This window comes from Brassica napus, chromosome C2 (genome assembly GCF_020379485.1).
Source record: "Brassica napus cultivar Da-Ae chromosome C2, Da-Ae, whole genome shotgun sequence".
Lineage (NCBI taxonomy): Eukaryota > Viridiplantae > Streptophyta > Magnoliopsida > Brassicales > Brassicaceae > Brassica > Brassica napus.
In genome coordinates, this window is record NC_063445.1 from 54,195,139 (window position 1) to 54,218,500 (window position 23,362).

Below are 23,362 nucleotides of genomic sequence, written 5' to 3' on the forward strand. Positions count from 1 at the left end.
ACTTCTCGGATTGATACATTTATTCACGTTTTGAAATTGAACACATCTATTCATTAAACACGTTCCCAAAGTCTTAGAAACAAATACATTATCAATTCAAATCCCATTAGAATAAGTTATTGTTCATACGTTCTAAATATTTAATAATAAATTAAACAACAAATTATTTATATCTACAAAATTTTCATCATAACATAAGTATTTTTATCACGTAAAATAAATTGAAATGCATTTGAAATATTTAGTAAGAATTAAGTATCCAGTTTTTTAATATGACAAAAAATATCTTTTATCACGTAAAAACTTGAAAACATCCATATATAAAATTATATACAATCTGTGTAGACATTTATCTCTTTTGAAAAAATATTAAAAAATATATGATGTAAAATATTTTTTAATGATAACACAATACAAACTATATATAATGATAATTATCAAATCAATAAAATTCATTTCTAATTTATGGTTAAGTATATATTAACAAATTTAATTATTTATTAAAGTTAATAAAGACTTTGTAACACAGTATAATTTAGTTTTGGACAATGATAATTATCAAACTAATATTTTAAAAAATTTATGGTTAATTATATATTAACAAATCTAATTATTCATTAAGAATAATAAATATTTTAGCCGCTCTACATTTTAAAGTGAAAGTTTAGAAGATGAAAAAACTCACTTCACAAATAATATTATAAATTATTTAAAATAAACATAAATAAATGATTAAATATAAGTTTGATTATAACAAACAATCCGCGCAGGGAGCGGATAAAAAATCTAGTAATACTAAAATCACTAAAAATTAAGGAATTTACTTTGCTAAAACTATTTTGGATAAAAAAAAAAAACAAATGCTAATGATCAAAAGAGTCATTATGACGCAAAAGCAAAACTTTTTCAGCGGCCCATATTAGAGTCCAATTACGGCCCATTAAACAGAACCGCCTTTTAAGACCGGAACTCACGAACTAAACTCATATATGTGTTCAGTCGTTTCAGATTTTTCCCAATCTCCTCCGTCAGTTCGATTCCACTCCGACCTTACAAACATGTCGAAGGATCACCAAGCAATCGCCATCAACGATGCGGTTCACAAGATCCAGCTCTCTCTCCTCAACGGCATCACTTCACAAACCCACCTCTTCTCCGCAAGGGCCCTGATGTCCCAGTCGGACTACGAAGACGTCGTCACGGAGCGAACCATCGCCAAGCTCTGCGGCTACCCTCTCTGCCGATCCCCCCTCCCTTCCGACGACGTTTCCAGGAGAGGGAAGTACCGCGTCTCCCTGAAGGAGCACAGGGTCTACGATGTTCGGGAGAGTCAAAAGTTCTGCTCGGGGGAGTGTCTTGTTAGTAGCAGAGCGTTTGAGAAGAGTCTGCAGGAGGTTCGTACCTCGGAGTTTGATATGGTGAAGCTTGGTGGGATTGTTGGTTTGTTCGGTGGTGGTGGTGGGGATGTGGTGGAAGAGGAGGAGGGTTTGGGGTTGGGGAAGTTGACTATTTGTGAGAAGAGTGATGTGATGAGTGGTGGGGAGGTGGATTTGGAGGAGTGGATGGGTCCTTCTAGTGCTGTTGAAGGTTATGTTCCTGTTGATCGAAGCAATTGCAAATTTAAAGATGGCAATAAGGGTAAGTTGGATGATGAAAACCATATTCTTTCACTTACTATTAAAAAAAATCAATGTTCAAGAAATTTTATATGAGATTAGACTGATTTCTTTTAATAATTGTTTCATTTAGGTCCAATTTGCCGACTATACATTAAAAGAATTGTAACTGGACATGTTATCTGTTTGGTTTTTGTTTTCTTATGTATGTTAGTAGTTTGGTTTACTGTCGCTATACTGGTTATAATATGAGATTTGATTCTTGACAGATTCCAAGGCTACTAAGAATAGACAAAAGAAGCAGGAGGATCCGTCTTTTAGCGAGATGGGTTTTACTAGCACAGTTATTGTTCCTGATGAGTGTAGTGTAAGCAGTTACAACTCCAAACAGGGTAAGTTAGATGATGAAACCATATCTGTTATAAATTCTCCATTATAAAGAAGAAAGGAGACAAAGGGTTTGAAGGAGGAATGGTTTATTGGTTCAGCACAAAATAGAGTGTTAAAATGGAATCATGGCTATAAGTTAGGAAAAGATAGAATTTTATTTCTGAATTCTATAGATAAGTTACACTTGATGTGAAGAAAAGAACTTTTGAATTAAATTTAACATTCAATTCAAAAAAAAAGAAAAAAGAAACTATATCTGTTTAGTTTGTTTTCCCATATTTCTAAGTAGTTTGGTGTCTGTCTCTCTGCTGCTTATAGTATGTGCTTGGTTTTGAACAGATTCCAAGGCTAAGAATAATCAAAAGAAACAGGCGGATCCGCCTTTTAACGAGATGGGTTTCACTAGTGAAGTTATCATTCCTGATGATTGTAGTGTTTCAAAGGTTCCACCACAGACCAAACAAACTCCTCCTGTGGTGAAACCCGAGGATGGCCAAGGGAAAACCCCAAAAAAATCGAGTAAGCACTAAGGAAGTGTTAAGATTAGCATTAAGTGTTTAAAATCTTGTGATGGTTACTAGGCCATTTCTTGCTGATGTGTGTGGCAATAGATACCGTTATATACCATTCTCTCTCTCTCTTTATCTATATGGTTTTGAAGTTCACTAGCGCATGTGCAGGGTTTCGTCGTGAAAAGGAAAAGGAAAAGATCGATTTCGCGAGCTTTGGGTTTGATGCAATGGGCTGTGCGAGCCCTGTCACTGCAAGTGATGGATACAGCGTTGAATACAGCGTGTCTAAGCAGCCACCATCTTCAACTGAAGACCCTCTTGGTGGCCAAATGAAAGATGGTCTAAAGCCTTTGGATGAGAAGAGTTCTCTATCTGCGTCTAAAGGGAAGGGGTTTAGGCCTCCACCACGGCGCAAACAAGCTTCTCTTGTAGGCGAATCAAGCAAAGGGAAAACAGTTGTAACAATCACGGAGAAGGACATTCAAAGTTCTCTGGTTGATGAGATGGGTGTAATGAGCGATGGATACAGTGTGGAATATAATGTGTCTAAGCATCCACCATCTTCAATGGAAGATTCTCTAAGTTCTCACCTAGAAGGTTCTCAGACGTTAGACAAGAAAAATGCTCTACTAGGATCATCATCTGGTTCTAATACAAAAGCCTTGGGAAAGAAAGTTATTTCTGATTCTTGTGAGGGGCTTAAAGCTCATAAGGATATGTGTTCATCAAGTGAAACCGTCACTAAGTCATGCCTTAAAGTCTCTGGCTTCAAGAAGCCTAGCCATTCAGTTACTTGGGCTGATCAGAGTGATGGCGTCCGTGGTGATCTTTGTGAGGTTAGAAGCGATGATATCGAGTCAGGTCTCAATACAGAGGATGTCTCACGCCTTGCATTAGCAGAAGCCTGTGCTAAGGCGTTGAGCCAGGCTGCTGAAGCTGTTTCTTCAGGAGATTTAGATGCAAGTGACGCCGGTAAGTCCCCATAGGAAGTGTTTATTATGTACAGACTTCAATAAGTTTCTGAACTTTTTCACTTTTGTTATGTTTTGTATATAGCTGCAAAAGCTGGAATCGTTTTGTTGCCAAGCACACATCAACTTGATGAAGAAGTTTCCGAGGAGGAAATGAGTGAAGAAGAGGAGGAGGAGGAAGCAACTCTTCTGAAGTGGCCAAACAAGCCAGGGACGCCGGATTCTGATTTGTTCGAACGTGATCAGTCTTGGTTCGATGAAACTCCAGAGGGATTCAATCTAACTGTAAGTCTTTTGTAATTAACCATCAGGACTATACATGGGAACTAACGTTCACTGACCTTTCCTCAGTTATCACCTTTTGCAATGATGTGGGACTCACTGTTTGGCTGGGTGTCATCCTCTTCACTGGCGTATATATATGGGAAAGATGAGTCTGCTCATGAGGAGTTTTTGTCGGTTAACGGGAAGGAGTACCCCAGGAGGATTAGATTGGGAGAAGGGCTTTCATCGGAGATCAAGGAGACTATTGCTGGATGTCTTGCAAGAGCTGTGTCTACAGTTGCCACTGTTCTCAAGCTGCCAGTACCTATATCCGAGTTAGAAAAGGGACTAGTAAGTACTCTACTCTCCTAAAAGGAAACTTAATTAATATAACATGCTGTGATTTTGGGCCTGGGGATTACGGGCCCGGGCCCGAACCTCCTGATATTCAAAAAATAAAAAAGATGCTCTTTATCTAGTTGTAACATAGCAATATCATCTCACAGTTATGCTGGGAAGTTGTATAATATATAGTTTCTTAGACCATCTCCAACCCACTCCTATTTCTATCTCTATATTTTCCTCTAAAATAGAGGAACTCTATTATAAAGGCATACATTTGAGCATTTTCAGCTCTATAATAGAGATCTCTATTTTAGAGGAAAATATAGAAGTGTACATTGGAGATGCTCTTAGCAGTGTGGTGGTTGTGATTTGGTGTTGAGCAGGGAAGCTTGTTGGAGACATTGTCGTTGACAGGGGCGGTTCCGTCGTTTAGGGTTGAACAATGGCTAGTGGTTGTACTTCTGTTCCTGGACGCTTTGTCTGTGTGCCGGATCCCTCGGATTGCACCTTATATATTGAACAGAAGCAAGGTTAGTAGTTGCAGTTAACTTGAACATATAGACAATAATGTGAAGGCTATTGAGTTGATTGTGTTGGTGGAAAATTGAAAAACAGGTGTTGGAAGGAAGTGGAATTGGAAATGAAGAGTATGAGACAATGAAGGAGATTCTGTTACCGCTTGGCCGTGTTCCTCAGTTTGCTACACTATGCGGGGCTTAGACAAAACCCGGTTTAGAGTTTTACTTGGGGAATATAAAAGCAACTTTGAAAAAAATGAAAAAATCATTTTAAAAGCTGGCTTATGTTATTTTTTGACTGATGGATTGTTTAGTTGGAAGAGAATGTGGTAAAAAAAAATCAGAAATCAGGCTTGGCTACTTGGAACAAAATGTTTCGATATGAGTTTGATAAAAATGGGGTGAGAGATGATGTGTTATAAAAATGGAAAGCTTTTTAAGTCGTGATTAGTGAGTTAAAATAGCTGAATTGAAATGTGAAAATTGATTGACTCGGACCTTGCTGTTTTTAGTCTAAGATGGTGTTGATTCTTGACGATGTTAGGACTCCTGTTTTTTCCATGTGAGAAGGAAAATAATGATATTGACCAACGCAAATATTACTTATTTCGTGTTTTGTTTGTTGAACTCAATACATGCCACTATTCAAAATCCGTTTTTTGTTTGTTTGTACATGAATGTCCTTGGAAGTGGAACTAACTAAAACGAAACATAAAAGACAAATTGTCCAACCATATAAGAAACACATATAATTAAGATTATTTATTAATTCGTTTCCAAATACTTAGCTAAAGAAAAACTAACAATTAGAGCAGGTATGGTTAGCCTAACTGAAAAAACAAAGAGCAAGATTAAAATAATTTTCGTTTCAAATATAACTTCCAAACTATTATTTTTTCCGCTTTTATTAGATGTCATTTTAGAACTCTGTACGTAAATTAAGAATTTTATATATTTTTTTCCGTTTCAGTTTAAATATCGTTATAAAGTAAAATTTTAGTTTTAAAATAAGTGTATTTTGTAATTTTGATGCAAAATTTATTGATTTTCTATTTCAATATATCTTTTTGTTGGTTGAAATGTGGTTAGGTATATTGTTAATGATGTTTTTATTTAATAAGTATATATCATTAATTTTTTAAAATATTTATGTAGAAGTCTAAAACAACAATTAAAATAAAACGAAAAAAATATATTTTTAAAACAGAAACATCACTTTTGTATGCTGAATACGAATGATCATATAACATTAAAAAATAATAAGTATTATTCTAAAAATAAGAACATCATTTAATTTAAGACAAATAAAATCCTTTAAAATGTCATATATTTGGAATGCCTGGAGTACAATAATCCTGAATATGAAAAAATATATGGACCTTTATCAAAAATCTCTTAGCCAAAAGAAAAATCAATCAAGATTAATCCATTCAAATCCCAAAAGAATGAACCAACATTTTCTCTATATATATTCCCTATGAAATTCGATAACGATCACTATTGGTGGTGGATTAATTTATACTTTAATTATAGCTTAAAATATCCAGTTTACTGGCTAAAATATTACTATATAAGATTTGGATATTTGTATGAAAAAGTCTTCAAGATATTCATTAACTAAGAATTGTTGATTATATATGTTTGAATATATTCCTCAAAAAACGAAAACGAAAGAAGAAGCTCTTTGTCATATGCAAACATATTTTCAGTGTGTGTGCTTCGAGAGGTTTCTTTTCATTTGCCTTTTGACTACATCTTCTTCTATCTTCCTTGATTTTACATTAATATTATTGGACAATCTCCACTAAACCATAGCTGAGAATTCTTATTTATAGAATTATATGAACTTACTGTAGTTTAGTATACGATTTAATATAGTTATTGTAATACTTTAGTTATGTTGTTATAGTATTTGACCTAACGTGTTTACCAATTTTTTTGTTGACAAAACGTGTTTATCAATTTGTTCAACAGAGATATTTAGTATTGAAGTATAAACATATGTTACTAGAGTCTATTTATATTAAAATATGCAACATGTTACAATTTCAAGAAAACGTATATTTAAGCTTAAAATTTGTATGTGATTAAGGGCTGAAGACAAAATTGAATAGTTTTTAAAAAGCCAAAAGAAAATCATGACACTAAAAATACCTTTCTTATTTACTTTGACTGATTTTAGGCAGATGAATCTAACTGTTAGAGTTTGGCACTTCGTTGAAATTTGAGAAAGAGATATCTAGAAGCATAAGTAAGATAAGGAAGCAAGAACCAGCAAAGAAACACTACTATGTCTGGACATCTATTACAATAATTCTATCTTTACATGTAGAGAAACATAAAATAATACACACTTTTTGTTTGATTCTATCACTCGAATAAAAATTGTTTGAAGAAAGATAAAAAAAAGACTTAAAGAGATAGAGAACTTAATAACAATAAAATAAACTAGAGCAAAGACTCTTAGCTATAAAGTGAATTCAGACCCCTTTGAGATTAAGCTTGTTTGATGAAATCTCAACAACCGTCTGATTGTAATACCAGTTTCCACGTTTCTTCGCATTCTTCCTTATCCCTCCCTTTCAGATTCTCGCATAATATCTCCATCACTATGATTTTCTCATGATCAACACTTTTATGTTAGTGTAGAAAATAATTAAACGAAAACAGTTCATTGTGCCAACGATGCGTTGAGTTATGGTTTAGTTCAAAGAATTGGATCTGTTGTGTCCCTATTTTGATTTCCCTGAAAGAAACGCTTGATTCATGTTATCAATGTTATCAAGTATTAGTAATAGCTGGTCCCAGCCTAGAAAAAAATAGGGTTCGACCAAACTCTTATGGATTAATAACGATAAAACAACAAATTAGCAAAAAAACGTTAGACCATAATGCCTCAATATTTTATTGATTAATTAGACAAAAAAATTACACGAACATAACTTATTAGGGCAAATCTCCAAAATAGCACATTTCTAAATTTATATCACAAAAATAGCACTCAAGAACTAAAATGACCAAAATAGCACATTTCTAAGTTTATCCTTTGAAAATTTTAATTTTTTTTATTTTTCAAAATTTGAAATCTTATCCCCAAAACCTCATTTCTCAACTCTAAACCCTAAACCCTAAACCCTAAACCATAAACCCTAAACCCTAAAATCTAAACCCTAAACCCTAAACTCTAAACCCTAAACCCTAAAATCTAAACTCTAAACCCTAAACCCTAAATCCTAAACCCCACCCTTTAACTCTAAACCCTAAGTTTGTGACTTTTGATAAAACATTAAGTGTTATTTTTGTGACTTTTGACTTTGAGTGCTAGTTTGAGAACATAAACTTGATTTAGTGCTATTTTTGTCTTTTTCTCCACTTATTATCATGTAGCTAATACTGAATAAGAAACTGCATGCAATACTCCACAAAGTGTATGGGTTTTATATTGTTTTGAATACTACTATCAGGTTTGAGTTAGAATACACGACAAATAATTCCACAAAGGAATAGGTCCAAATAATTGCAAGCGACACATAAAAGAACGTTGGTCCTACAATGTAGTAGCTGAACAAAACTTTATTTTTTCTTTGATAATTTCTAAACACAACCAACCAACCAAGATTCTAACCAAACCGGACAATAAAGAACTCCCACAAAAAGCTGTTTTGCTCAGTCACCCTATAAATACATCCCCAAACAAAACCCATCTCTCCACATAAATACAAACACATCAACCTTAAACAAATTTACAGTTTTTTTCTTGAATCTTGGTGTGTTCTTTTTCTAACTAATGGGCAGTCCCGGCTTTGGACTATGGCAAGTGGGGCAATGGCCCTGGGCCCAAGGGTCCAAAAAAAAATTTAATGTAATTTGACTAATTGTAAAAGGTCCATTTTAGTTTGTTAAATGATCAAATAGTTTAATAAACCTATAATAAAAGGCCCATAATCAGCTAAACCTAATTAACCTACAAGAAATATTTCTTTACGTTTCCTATTTTCTAGTCTTACCATTGATGGTAAAAGAGAAGCTCTCGAATCCAGTAAAAGTGAACAACACAAATCAAACTAAAATATATATTATATTCATTGATCAGTTAGTGAGATCTCATTTCAAAGTAGAGGTTTGTTTAATTGATTACATCTATATCTTTTATTCTCTTAGTTTATTGTTTCAGGTCATAAAAATAAGTGGACACGATACTCGTCGAAGAATTAATCACGATCAAGGCAATGGAATGAAGAAATGTTTTATAGGAAGAGTCCATATTTCAAATTTCGCCCAAGGCTATAAAATAGTTTAAGACGGTCCTGCTAATGGGAGGCAACAGCAGAAAGAAGTTCTCTCTCTTCAGCTTCTTTAAGTCACGAAGGTCGTCTCATATGATTGAAGCAGACGCATGGGACGACGGCGTATACACAAGAAAGGCATGGGCCAGCGACGAGGACAAGCGATATTGGGTGGCTGAGCCAGGTATTGACCGTAAGGCTTCTGCCTTTATCGCCAAGTTCCATGCCTCTCGCGTTTCAGAGTCCGAGTGCCAAACTCTCCCTCCTTGCCACTCATCATAACTAGCCATCATCACAATCATCATCATGATGCTGCTAAATGAAAGAATGCTAATAGCTAGCTTATTTAGTGTGGTTCTATGTATATTCTCTTTTATTTGATGTTCATAATGATGTCCTTACGATGATTTGTTTATAAAACGGGTTATATGCAGTTTAAGTTAATTCTATCTAACATTAATTACTATTATAATCAGACTTGACAAGTCTATAATTCGCTACGTTCAAGTGTTGAACACTATATATGATCCATAGAAATATTTCAAATATACTCACTCTAACAAAAAAAATCTTATATAAATAGATATATGCCAAGAACATCATGCCAGACGTTCGGAGTACTAAGATAAATACAATGATATGGTTCTAGACTTGAGTCTAGCTAGTGAATATTAAGATCTTACACTATAGTATCGATCTCTAGGCAGCTAGTACTTGCACTAACACCTTCGCAATGTTTGTTAAAAAATTTAGCTATACTATGTATAAGTAACCATCGTAAAATACCAACAACCAAAATCCCTATAATCTAGTATTATCTGAAAACGACTGTAATATTCGTACTCAGTATGTAAGATTTTGTTTTTGTATTACTTTGATATATTTTTACAATTAGTATCCAAGTAGCAATTAGAAATGACATGTATTTATTGAGACTAATTAAATAAGAACAAAGATTTAGAGCCAGCTGTGTAGAATATATAACAAGATGTGGAGGATATTATTTTCCCACATATATTGTAGTTTGTATACAAAGGTAATTTCTAAGAGTACATGTATTCCTTGCTTTTCACTCTTCCTCTCACCTTCTTTTGTTTTAACATCTGCACTAGATTTTGATCCGCGTTTTGATCCGCGTTTTCAAAGTGCGGATTTATTTATTTATTTTTTTCAATGGTCAAAATATTTAGTTAATGTCATATTTCATATATTTGTGTTTTATTTTATAAAAGACTTAAACTTTTTATCTTTCTTTATCGTGTTTCATTTTAAATGACTATTTATGTTTAAAAAATTAAAATTTTAATGAATTAAGTTGGTATAACTCTGATAAATTAATTTTATTATGTGGTTAATATTTTTAATAAAATAATTATATACTTTTAATAAAGATTTATACTTTTCAATGAAAAAATCATTTTTTTTTATGAATGCTTAAATTATATTAAGAAAAGAAAAAAATAATAATTAAGAATGGTTGAAAAAAAAATATTTGAACTTGGATTCAATGGCCCAAAGGAAAAAAAAATGTGAGAATTGGATCTGATTTCTTAATCGGTCCAAATGACCCAAAAGAGATCTGATGTGGACAGTGGGCTGGATCCGAAAAAATGACCTAATATAGATGTGTTATTAATATTATTTGATTGCCCTTAATGAAACATGCAATGTTAGTAAAAAAAAGACAGACTAAGGTAAAAAGGACAATATGATCCTACTTTAATAGTATAGATCGGTGAAAATCTACATTAATTTCTCAACAATAATATTTTATTTATTTAGTTTTAGTGAATTAAACTGTTGTAAAAAAACATGTACATGCGTAGTTTGAATTCCAGAAAAAAATTAGTAAAGACCATTTCTCATCTTTTTTTATTTATAATTTTTAGTAAGAAAGTTCATCAGAGATTTTCATGAAAAATGACCTTAGCTTTTTTGTTTTCTTGATTTGGATAATCACTTAGTATCCTGTTTAACTCTTTTGTTATTCACTCAAAGGCGTTTGCCATTGCAGCATAGATCATGAAATGGATATATAAATCTCTACGATATATATGAACACTATCTTTTACCATATATGTAGGAATAATGCATATAAACCTTATGATTTCAGATTTTCATCAAACCATTCCTTAAAAAAAAAAAAAATTCATCAAACCAATTCCCTATAATTACAAGAGAAACGCAAATCTGTTAAATTTTAAAAGTAGTTTAATGGTCCTGGTACGTATCTTCAGCTTTTCTTAAAGGTGAAGTGAATAAGTACTGGCCACAAGTTTATGTTTACTAAAAAAGTAACATTGGAATATAAAAAGCCATCTGAGTTTTAGCTGCAGTATCTTTGCAGTTGAATGATTCGGCAGTAGCCAAATATCTCTTCTCTCTATCTGAATTGGCCAAAATGGTTTCCTATATACTCCGTTTACATCTGTCAAGTATACCAACCCGGTCTGTCACTATTTGGTTCAACGGTGTTTTTCCCGGTTGAACATATAAAGAATTTCGGGAAGAATATTGATAGGCCCAAACCAGGGCCAACCATTCGCATTGAAAATTCGGTATTTCCTAAACCGAAACATACCAAAGTTTACTTATAATCGAACTACGGACATTCTAGCCGTAATATAAAGTTTATAAACACAACAAATTCAGGAGCATGAACAATAAATTTGATCTTATAATCATAAAGAGAACAATGCATGATTCTCCTAATCAAAATAAGTAAAGCTAAGTTTTACTCGATTTGTTGATTACATCAACAACGCACAATGCATGATGATCGAAAGCCACACATAAACTGACAAGAATATTTCTTAGTAATTACAGTCAAAATGTCAAATCTATAACTTATTCACTTTTAATGGGTTGGATTCTTATTAGCTTGCAAGTCCCAACAAATGAAAGATATATAATTATATATCAAGAAAATTTAATTGACAAGTCTTTGAAAATAATAATATCAAAATATTCTTAATTTTCTTTGAAATATATTAAAATATCTCACTAAAAATTGAAAAGGTATTCTTTCTATAAAAATCCACAATTATTTATAGTTTTCGGAACACACTAATGCAAAATGAAAACACTTTCGAAATAAAAGTTTTTTATAACATGGATTATTTGAACCTATGCCGAACTAATCTTCTTTTTTTGCTAAAAGTGCCGAACTAATCTTCCAAATGAGACAGTATCGATGAGTAGCCTAACCCTGAGTTTTCTAATAAGATCTTAAATATGGTCTTATATTCGTCTGGCCAAGGAGGAGCAACTTCATTTTTTGTCAGGATGCGAACCCTGACCGGCAGGTTCATACCTTGTCCCAAGTTCTTCTCTTACCACCAGACTATCACTGTTTAGTTATGCATTTGAAAATGTTTTGCATTTAAAATGTTCGAAATTCATTATATAGGGAGTTTGTATCTAAATTATAAAAGTTTATGGTTATAATTAAAAGATAAAAATAATTAAAATTCAAAATCATATGTTTTTTTTTTCTATTTTCGTACTTTCCAAATTATGATCCATCACACGTAAACTGAAGTTCAAGTTGTTCATGGAAAGTGGAAATTAACCATATATACTGTTACTAAGTGATCGTACTTGGTTAATATGGGTAAGGTCCTAACTTGAAGATCAAAAGATCAAGTGGACAATAAAGAGATTCATGTTTTTGCATCTAGCTATGGATTGGTTTAGATTTGTTTAAGATTAATTTGGAAGAACCCACGATTCACTTTTAAATAGTGATATTGGCAATGTCTAGATGATTTTCTGTCTGATGCATTGAGAAAGTGTCCATGCATGTCTAGAGACTACTATAAGATGCGTACCTTTACTAATTATGTAGTTTTTGACCCGAAACAAATATTTTTGAGCTGGGTCTAATTCAAAATGTCAAATTGTTACTAAAGTGGATCATCAGTGGAACTAACCTTTTAACATTGCCCAAAATTTCGTGATCAATTATTATGCTAAAAAATTATATAACTTCATCTAGCGAAGACCATGTATAGTTGATCATACTCCATAGTCAATTCACTGATGAAAGTCAACTTTAGGGATGGGTTACGTATTTGGTAAATTAAACCTTTTCGTATATGAAATTGATCTTTTTGGTGTATACAAATATATGAAATTGAACTTAACGTAAACAACTTAACTAAATTTTTAAATAAATCATTTTTATAAAATATAGGTACACTAGTAAATATTCATCATGTTGTTTTGTTGGTAAAATATATTCATTTGGCAAAACGTATAATTTATCATACATTTTTACGTGTCCCAGTCAATAACAAACTCGAATAGTAATGTAATTTTTCGATAGAGGGAGGATAGGAGAGAGTTAAGAGACTTAAAACCTCCCAGGCGACTTTACGGAGAGTGTGCAATATCCAGCATTCTGTGAGGTCCACCACCTAGATCTTTTCTATTGACTGTTGAATATTAACCTGTCTATTTCAAATCCTTTCCTTTTTGGGAGATATCCTTTGGTTAATAAGAAGTCTTGAGCTCTTATTCTCCGGGTTCTTTCCCCGACCCGTGGTCGGCGGAACCGCTGTGCAGCAGCTTGTCAACCGGAGCAACTCCCACCGGAGACATGAAAGACTTCCCACCGTAGACAGAGTCATGAACCTCTGATGCTCGCAACTAATATACTCCATCTCTCACCTGTGTGAGAAGAACCTTATCTGAAACAGCTTCAAACCTTCTTACCCCCAACCATCCTACACCCACCAAAGATTACCTCAACCACTAGCTACAGCTGAAGCATGAGCAACAGACGCTTCTCTGTCGCTGAGAAAGGAAAGGGGGTGACTGCTCCCCAAGACCCACCAAGAACTGCAAGAGTTAGAGTCCCACCAGTAGACAACTCTGAACTTTTGCGTAAACACTCTCTCACCCTCGTGGGGAGAGTGACTAACCCAAAATACCAGCGGATGTGGTCTCTCATTGCCTTCTTTGGAGAGCACTGGAAGGTCGAGACGGCACCAGTGGGTGCAGATCTAGGCCAAAGATGTTTCCAGTTCCAGTTTGCATCCGAGAAAGACCTACAAAAAGTCCTCGATGAAAGACCCTACCACTTTGCCCATTGGATGCTCATCCTTCAACGATGGGAACCTTCATTGTCTCCAAAATTTCCGAACTTAATATCTTTTTGGATCCAGGTCCAAGGTATCCCTCTCCACCTATGGTCAGACGTCGCTCTAAAATCTCTGGCCAATGACATAGGTATCTTCGACAAGGTTGAGATAACATCAACGAAAGCTCGGATGAAAGTCATAATAGATGGTCTCCAACCCCCTCATAAAGAAAGCAACGATGGAGTTTGACACTAGAGAGGAAGTTGAAGTAACACTTGTTTATGAGAAGCTCGAGAAGCACTGCTCCCTTTGTCTCATGCTTGACCATGAGCAACTAGACTGCCCTACAGTTGTGAACAAAAGTTTCCAGAGTCAGGAAAGAGCAAGTGAAGCCAGTAAGCGAGAGCATAGCAGAAACCAAATAAATGACGCTTACCCTGAGTATCACGCAAGAGCTACCTCCCACTTCAACTCTCGTAGCCAAAGAGACAACCACCGAAACCCTACTCCGGGAGAGGACAGACACAGAGCTGAGAGAGAAAAACCCATCTACTCTGGTGGTATTAGACAAAGATCCCCGCCTCTGAGAAATAGAGAATTCAATCTCCCTTACTCCCGCAACGAGCGTGCTAACTATTACAGCCCCAGTGAACTCAATGAGACGAGTTCCACCCACTCTAGGGAATACAGGAGACAACTCAATCAGTCGTCTGATAGAACCCTTTCCGATAAACCACTGTCTCACCATATCCAGGAGAACACTTTCCACAGGCAGATCTGGGTGGAGAAACCCTCACGCCCAAGGGAACCAGCACCTGAGATGATACCTCGCAGTGAACACTCAGCGTCCTCTAAACCACCCTATCAACAAAACGAAGATATGGCTCCAGATACGGCTTTAAACGCTGCAATGACGGAAGTCAGGGAGGTTATGAACAACTATACAAACTGCGCAGACCCTGTTGAAAGTGCAGCCAGGAAAGAACGCTTCCGCCTTGCGGAAGAAGCTGGTGAAGTGGTAGAAGCTGCTACCCTGATGCTTAGAGTCCCACCATCGAACAACCCACAAAATGCAAATCCAAGCGTCCTCCGAGAAAACATGTCTCCAAACCCATCTAGAATCCCTACTACCATGCGACTTGGGCCAATAAGGAAAACTGAGGAGGACCCTGTGACCCCCCCCTGAAACACTTCCAGTGGCTACAAAACGCAGACCTGGAAGACCTCCTGGCAGAAGAAATGTAATCCTTTATCCACTTAGCTTCCTGGGTGTTGGAGTACGTCGCCGTACTATTTCAAAAACCCAACCATCCCCACTGAAAAGAAGAATCCCTTCAACTATCCCTCGCAGAGAGGTGAACATTCGAAAAAACATGAAAACTAATGGAGCAGGTCCTAGCACAATTCACAAAGGTCCTAAGGTACCCAAGACATCAAAGGCTCCACCAAAAAAGCTATGGGCTGATGTGGAGGCGGATTTTCGGCATCCGTCCTCTCCTCTTCCTTAAAAGTAGTATGCTGGAACTGTCAAGGGGTGGGGAACCCCTGGACAGTTCGACGACTCCGAGAAATCTGCAAAAAAGTCGATCCTGACATCATATTTGTCTCGGAGACAAAAAATCCCCATCATGTGGTGGTTAAAATACTCGAATGCTTAAGGCTGGGGAACATCAGAACGGTACCTCCACATGGAACTGCAGGAGGAGGACTAGCTCTACTTTGGAAAGAGGGAATTGATCTTGAAGTTGTCTCCTCATGTACAAATTATTTCGACACTAAGTTGATCTATGAAGGGAAATTAAGCTTTGCTACATTCATTTATGGAGACACACATAAGAAGAAGCGAAAGCAAACCTGGGACTTCCTTTCCGCATTAGCTTTTGTGCGTGACGCTCCTTGGTTCTTATCTGGAGATTTCAATGATCTCACGGGTAATATCGAGAAAGAAGGAGGACCTGAAAGACCAGAGGGATCCTTTGAAGACTTCAGAACTTTCCTTATCGAAGGTGACCTCTATGACCTCCAACACTCTGGTAATTGCCTCTCTTGGAGGGGAAAACGATGGGATCACAATGTCAAGTGTCGCCTAGACCGTGCGCTCTCAAATAGCTCTTGGGCAGAACTTTATCCGTCTGGCCGCTGCGAGTACCTCAGATTCGAAAGTTCTGACCATCGACCCATTGTTACATATTTTGAACCCCTGCGAAAGAAAAAGAAGGGAATCTTTAGATACAACCAGACCTTAAGTACCAACCCTGAAGTGAAAAAACTGGTGGAAGATATTTGGGCATAGGAGATACAACTTAAGGTCAAACAGAAGATTGACAAGTGCAGAACAGCTATTATCAAATGGTCAAAACAACAACAAGTTGAGCTAAAGACGCGATTGGAGGACTTAAAGAGACAAATTGACCAGCTACTGTCGGCTTCTATACCCAATGAAACACGTCTTGCTGGACTCTATGAAGAGTTGAAAAAAACATACAAGAACGAAGAAGACCATTGGTACCAACGAAGCAGACAACTCTGGTTAAACTTGGGAGACAAGAACACATGCTTTTTCCACGCCCCTACTAGGAAAAGAAGAACACTCAATAAACTTACTGTAATTGAGGATGCAGATGGTAAGCCGATGTTCACAGAGGAAGATATCGCAGCCACTATGGAGACATATTTTGCTAATATCTTCACTCCTGTTCCCGCGACCCTGACATTATGGAAGCAGTGATCAATGAAGCCATCCAACCAATCATCTCTGAGGCTACAAACCAGAGACTGATTCGCTTACCTGATTCAGAGGAGATTAAGAACGCTCTCTTTTCCATTCACCCGGGCAAGGCACCGGGACCTGATGGTTTTTCAGCTTGCTTCTTTCAATCAAACTGGCAGGTGATGGGAGACGATGTGGTTAGAGAGGTCAAAGAGTTCTTTCACTCAGGCCAAATGCCAAGCTCGATCAACGAAACCCATCTCAGGCTGATTCCAAAGATACTCAGCCCTATGAAGGTCTCAGACTACAGGCCGATAGCGCTATACAATGTGAGCTGCAAAATCATCTCGAAACTCCTAGCTAAGCGCCTCCAGCCTCTCCTTGGTGACCTCATCACCGAAACTCAATCTGCATTTGTCCCACAAAGAGCCATATCAGATAATATTTTGATCACCCATGAACTGCTACACTATATGAAGAAGTCAAAGGCGAAGAAACATTGTTATATGGCTGTCAAAACTAACATGAGCAAAGCTTATGACAGGTTAGAATGGGACTTCATCAAGCTTGCTATCCTAAGATTTGGCTTTCACCCTACCTTCACAGATTGGATCATGCAATGCATTTCGACAGTCAGCTTCTCATTCATAATCAATGATGCATCAAGAGGAAATGTCAAACCCGACAGAGGAATAAGACAAGGTGACCCTCTATCCCCCTATATCTTTATCCTCTGCGGGGAACTCCTATCAAGTCTATGCAACCTGGGACAAAGGAATGGGAAACTCAAAAGAATAGCCCTTGCATCAGGCGTACCAAGCATAAATCAACAAGATCCTAGCTACCTATGAATCACTCTCGGGGCAGCTAATCAACACTCAAAAATCTGCAGTCTCTTTCTCAAAAAATTCAAGCAATGAACTAAAAGCGCAGATAAAGCAGATCCTAGGCATAGAAAATAGTGGAGGCTTTGGGAAATACCTAGGACTGCCTGAGCAATTTGGTCGTCGGAAGCGCGATGCCTTTGGATTCATAGTCGATCGTATATGAAGCGCAAAGCTATTTGCTGGTCCTCAAAACACCTATCCAGAGCAGGGAAGATGGTGATGCTACGCTCTGTATTGGCCACAATACCATCGCATGCAATGTCCTGCTTTAAGCTCCCCCAAACCCTCTGCGCCCAAATTCAATCTCTGCTAACGCGCTTCTGGTGGGATTCTACACAAGATAAGAGGAAAATGTCGTGGATTTCGTGGAAGAAGATGACAAAACCAAAAAAACTGGGAGGTCTAGGATTCAAAGACATACCTACGTTTAATGATGCTCTTCTAGCGAAATTAAGTTGGAGAATAATCACAAAACCTTCCTGTCTCCTTGCTCGATGCTTACTGGGGAAGCACTGTAAGGAAGAACCTTTTTTATCAGTTCAAGCAGCTAAATCATCCTCCCATGGATGGAAGAGTGTACTGATTGGTCGAGACCTGTTAGTAAAACACTTGGGGTGGATTGTCGGCACAGGTACTAACATCAGCGTGTGGCATGATCCTTGGTTGTCAACATTATGCCAACAGCGACCCTTTGGACCTGCCCCAGAAGCATTTAAGGATCTTCTAGTTGCAGACCTCATGATGGACAATTCCACAGAATGGGACACCCACAAGATCGATCTCGTTCTTCCCTTCCATAAGGTAGAAGTACTTAAAATTAAACCTTCCATCTGCAAAGGCCATGATGAACTGGTGTGGCTCCGAAGCCAATCAGGTGAATACTCCACAAAATCCGGATACAAAACGCAGATGGAGACACTCATCAATGAAGAGAGACCTGTACATTCGATGAATCAAGACTGGTTAGCAAATGTATGGAATCTGAAGGCAGCAGAGAAGATAAAACTTTTCCTCTGGAGCGCCCTTCATGATGCTTTACCAGTTGGAGAACAATTTTCAGTCAGAAACATACCTCTATCAAATAGTTGTACTCGATGTAATGAGACTGAATCTGTGTTCCATGTCCTCTTCACTTGTACGTATGCCCAGGAAGTCTGGGACCTAGCTCCGCTGGCTTCGACCTTGACCGTAACTCTCACTACAACTACGTGGACCTGTCTTGACCTGCTCCGACGGATTCCTTCCCTACCGCCTACAGGACTAGGCCCAGGGGTACTCTCTGCTTGGATCTGTTGGAACCTCTGGATCTCCAGAAACCAATTGATCTTCCAAAAATGCCACTTCTCACCAGAGGAGACAATCCTGAAGGCGATCCGAGAAGCCCGCGAGTGAACCTCTGCTCAGAATCTAAACCCTACCCATCATCAAATCAACCCTCGCATCAACCAGGATCCCAATCTAGTCCCGTCTAGAACTTGCATGTACACGGACGCCGCATGGAATCCATCGACGAAGTGTGCAGGACTTGCTTGGATCATTGATGATGCGGGTTCATCCTCCTCTCATTCAGCGACAGCTACCTTCGTAGCGTCGTCCCTAACTGCGGAAACCTTGGCATTGAGAGATGCCATGACCTCTGCTCTGCATTGCGGGATTAACTCTCTCCTCATCTGTTCTGATTCTCAGATTCTCATTAATCTGGTGAATTCAAGGGGAAGACATGTCGAGATCGCCGTTCTCCTCAAGGATATTCAATTCCTATCTACCCTCTTTAATGTCGTTGAGTTTAAATTCATTCCTAGACTAGATAATCATAGAGCTGACCGTGTGGCCAAACATGCTCTATCCATTATGTAACCGATTTAAGTTTTAATTTGAAGGTTGATTTACAAAAAAAAGAAAAAAAAAGTAATGTAATTTCTCGATCAATGCTAGTAACCATCCGTTCAAAACACGACACATTTTTGAAAATCCAAGACACGTGATCATCCAAGAATAGTAGTGATATCTCTTACTTAAAGATTTGATCTATAGATTCTTTAATAGGATTTATATATGCTTAGACCTAGAAGAAACAAAAGACAAAGCCTAGACTGTAAGTAGGCTATAAATTGTATACCAAACTTGTTCTAAAATCGGAATAAACAGGTTCATTATTTGCAGATCAAGTCAAGCCCATCAATTTGGTTTTGAAACATTTTCTGTCAAAATGGACAAGACATCACTCCCTTCGTGTCTTTCGTATTAGAACCACCCATCTAAAATCTCTTCTTCTTTTTTCTACTATCGTTTTTATTTCATTTTCAGCTTTTTGTCTGCTATTTGATTTCTTTCCTTGGAGTATCTATTTACATAGTTGCCGAATCATAGGGAACTAATAATTAGATGAATAAAGAGGATCGGAATAAAAAAGTTCTACCGCACACTGTAAAAGCAAAAAGAAGACTGATTGTTGCTGAAATATAGCATTCACGTGGTAACCACTTTCTATCAAATCGAAAAATGTAAATATATATATCAACTAACATGATGTTTCTTCGGACTTTGCTAAGGACTACCAGATTTTTAGTAATACAAATGTAACCAAAAGAAAAAAGAGGACGACTTGAGAACTTTGATTTCAGTAAAAAAAATCTGCAGAACAATGCAATAATACTAAATTTTTTTATTGGAAATTTTCCTTATTTTTATTTGATTTAAAACGTATTATTCCAAAATTTCGTATAAGACAAAAATGTGGTCTATTTTATTAATTATTTTTTTGAATTTTTTTATTAATTTTTCCTTATATTTATTTGATTTAACACATATTATTTTGAAGTTTCTTAGGCTGTAAATAGTTTCAACTTTCAAGTATATATACTTGGTTAAGTAGTAATAAGTTAATCAACTAGACAAATCAAGACATATAGCCAGCCTATTAATTGGATTGCTTTATTATTGTGTTGTTTCACCACTGGAATTTAAATTCACATAATTAATGTTCTAGCCAAAGAACTAGAAAAAATGAAATGTCATTCAAGATAAAATACATTACTTACATGTAACTAAAACACAAAATGTTTAAATATATTTATTTGATTAAGACATATTATTCAAAAGTTTCGTATAAGACAAAGATCTGGTCTATTTTATTTATTTATTTAGTTTTTTCCTTAGTTCTTCCTTATATTCATTTGATTTAACACATATTATTTCGAAGTTTCTTAGGCTGTAAATATTTTCAATTTTCAAGTATATACATACTTTGTTAAGGAATAATAACAAGTTGATCAACTAGACAAATCAAGACATATATCATATTAATTAGATTGTGCATTGTGTTGTTTCACCATTGGAAACTAAATTCACATCATTCATGTTCTTGCGAAAATGAAATGTCATTAAAGATGAATTACATTACATGTCAAAGCAATGAATACATGTAACTAAAAGACAAAATGCTTAAATATATTTATTTGATTTAAGACGTAATATTCCAAAGTTTCGTATTAGACAAAAAAATATGGTCTATATTTATTTAAGGACAATTCTCTCAAATAACCCTTTTTAAGTTTTGTTTTGAATTTTTTTTTTTTTTAAAAAAAATTTGATATCCTATCCCTAAAACTCCATCTCTTTAACTCTAAGCTCTAAGTCTAGATTAGTTAACCCTAGGATAAAAATATATTTTTACCTTTTAATAAAACTTATTTTGATCATTTTCTTCATTGAATGTTATTTTTGTGACAAAAAATTGAAAATAACTATACTAGGGAATTTCTCTTTATTTAATTTAACACATATTATTTCGATGTTTTTTAGGCGGTAAATAGTTTCAACTTTCAAGTATATATGTACTTGGTTAAGGAGTAATAAGAAGTTAATCAACTAGACACATCAAGACATATAGCCTATTAACTGGATTGTGTTAGTATTTTGTTGTTTCACCATTGGAATTTAAATTCACATAATTTAGGTTCTTGCCAAAGAACTAGAACTTGAGAAAATGAATTGTCATTAAAGATAAAAATGCATTACATGTAAAAGCAATGAATATTGAATACATGTAACTAAAACAAAAAGATGCTTAAATATATTTTTATTGATAGTTTGACGAAACAGAAACATGATCAGAGACCTCTTAAGGATGTTCACCAATGCTCACCACTGTTGCTGATTCAGATCCAAGCCCCTAACGTTCTGATTCATATTACTTTGAATCTGCTGTTGACGAATCATATCGCAAAATGAGGTTGAAGAAGAACCCAACTCAACTATAGGCATGGCAACAGATGTTGTAGCAGCAGCATGAACAGATGAAGAAGACGCTCCGTCGTTCTTACTAAGAATCTCAATCCTACGATTAAGATTTCTTAGGTACTGCTCAATGACATTACCACAACCACGAAGATCACTTTTCTCAATACGAGGTGGTGAAGTCTTGCCACTAAGACAATCAAACATTACCTCTTTCATCTCCAACTCTTTGTTTTCTTTGGTCAGCTTCTTACATGTCTCAGTTGCTTTGGAGATACTCTGTTTAAGATAAGACTCTTGGTTTAGCATCTTCTTGGTCCTGTCCATCACCGGCAACCTCTGCCACTGGGACAGAACATTGTCCATATCTTCTCTCGATGGCCACACCTCCGGGGTCAAGTCGTACGGACTGTCGATGATTACACCGACTGGGACGCCACAGAGAGTTGCTAACTCGTTGGCTTTCTTCAAGATACCTCTCTTTCTTTTCTTGTATGTTGCTTTCCTTGAGAACTCATTTTCAATGAAAGCCATCTTCACCTTTTGTCTTGTCATGGTTAACTCTGTTTTTTTTTCTTGTGTGTATATTATAATTTGATAATAATGGAGTATCGTTTATATATACATATCAATGTCTGAATTATTTTAAATGGATGTATATTATCTAAATCTAAACATATTCATCTATATATGAATATCATACCATTTCAGGGATATTAGATCTGAATGCAATTTTTTTTGGAGGAAGTAAATTTAGCATTCAGTTTTGGAGTATAGTTACATTTTCATAGCCAAACTTTCATGATAAGAACTGATACTTGTATTAACAAGTGTCTGGTTCTGAATTATGATTGGTAAGTGCATGCAGTTAAAATTATTTTGCATAATTTTGGAGAAATATGATTTAAATGGAACATAAATATGCATAAATTTAGCAGAAATAAAAATCATTAGATATTATCAATTATAAACAGTAAGAAAATCGAATATTCTTTTTAATTTGATATTAGAAGTTTATAAAATTTCAAGTTAAAATAAAATAAAAATGAGTAAAAACAATGAAAATAACTCTATTATTGAAATGTATAATTTTTCTTTTATCATCGGAATTTTGAAAGACATCCGATCGATCTCCTCTGGTTTTGCAACAATTTCTTTCTATCATGGTTCTAGATCGGACAATTTAGTTGCTGATGATTTAGCAAAATGGCTCTTCAAGCTCATTTCTTTTTGTAACGGACATCATGATTTTGACCATCGTTTTGGGCTCATTTCTTCTTCTTAGTTTCTAGTGAAATATTCAGTGACAAAAAAAAAAATTAAAATATGCCGAAGTTGTTGTTTATGAAAAGAAAAATAATTTTCTTTTTTTTAAGTTTATGTTTTTGATTTTATAATTTAATGATACTTACACATTAGTCTCTAGCAAAATAAAACTTGTTGGACTGCAAATAAAGTCAAAAAATTAATTAAAAAAATTTCAAACAAAACATTTAACGATTAAAATATATATATATGTCTAAATAATAATAAATAAATA

The 23,362-nt window shown here is 35.6% G+C and overlaps 2 protein-coding genes across 2 annotated transcripts; one reads left to right on the forward strand and one right to left on the reverse strand.

Moving 5' to 3' along the window:
* The first annotated feature begins 977 nt into the window (after positions 1–977).
* Positions 978–5,063, forward strand: LOC106382546 (putative RNA polymerase II subunit B1 CTD phosphatase RPAP2 homolog). The gene is made up of 8 exons (XM_013822579.3): positions 978–1,638; positions 1,886–2,008; positions 2,346–2,525; positions 2,687–3,490; positions 3,575–3,774; positions 3,841–4,104; positions 4,482–4,628; positions 4,714–5,063. Exons 1-8 carry the CDS (start codon positions 990–992, stop codon positions 4,816–4,818), a joined length of 2,472 nt encoding a protein of 823 aa, XP_013678033.2. The 5' UTR covers positions 978–989; the 3' UTR covers positions 4,819–5,063.
* Positions 5,064–21,563: 16,500 nt separating this feature from the next.
* LOC106380354 (agamous-like MADS-box protein AGL80) lies at positions 21,564–23,219 on the reverse strand. Its single transcript, XM_048748028.1, has one exon. The coding sequence runs from the start codon at positions 22,375–22,377 to the stop codon at positions 21,727–21,729; it is 651 nt and encodes a 216-aa protein (XP_048603985.1). The 5' UTR covers positions 22,378–23,219; the 3' UTR covers positions 21,564–21,726.
* Positions 23,220–23,362: the final 143 nt, after the last annotated feature.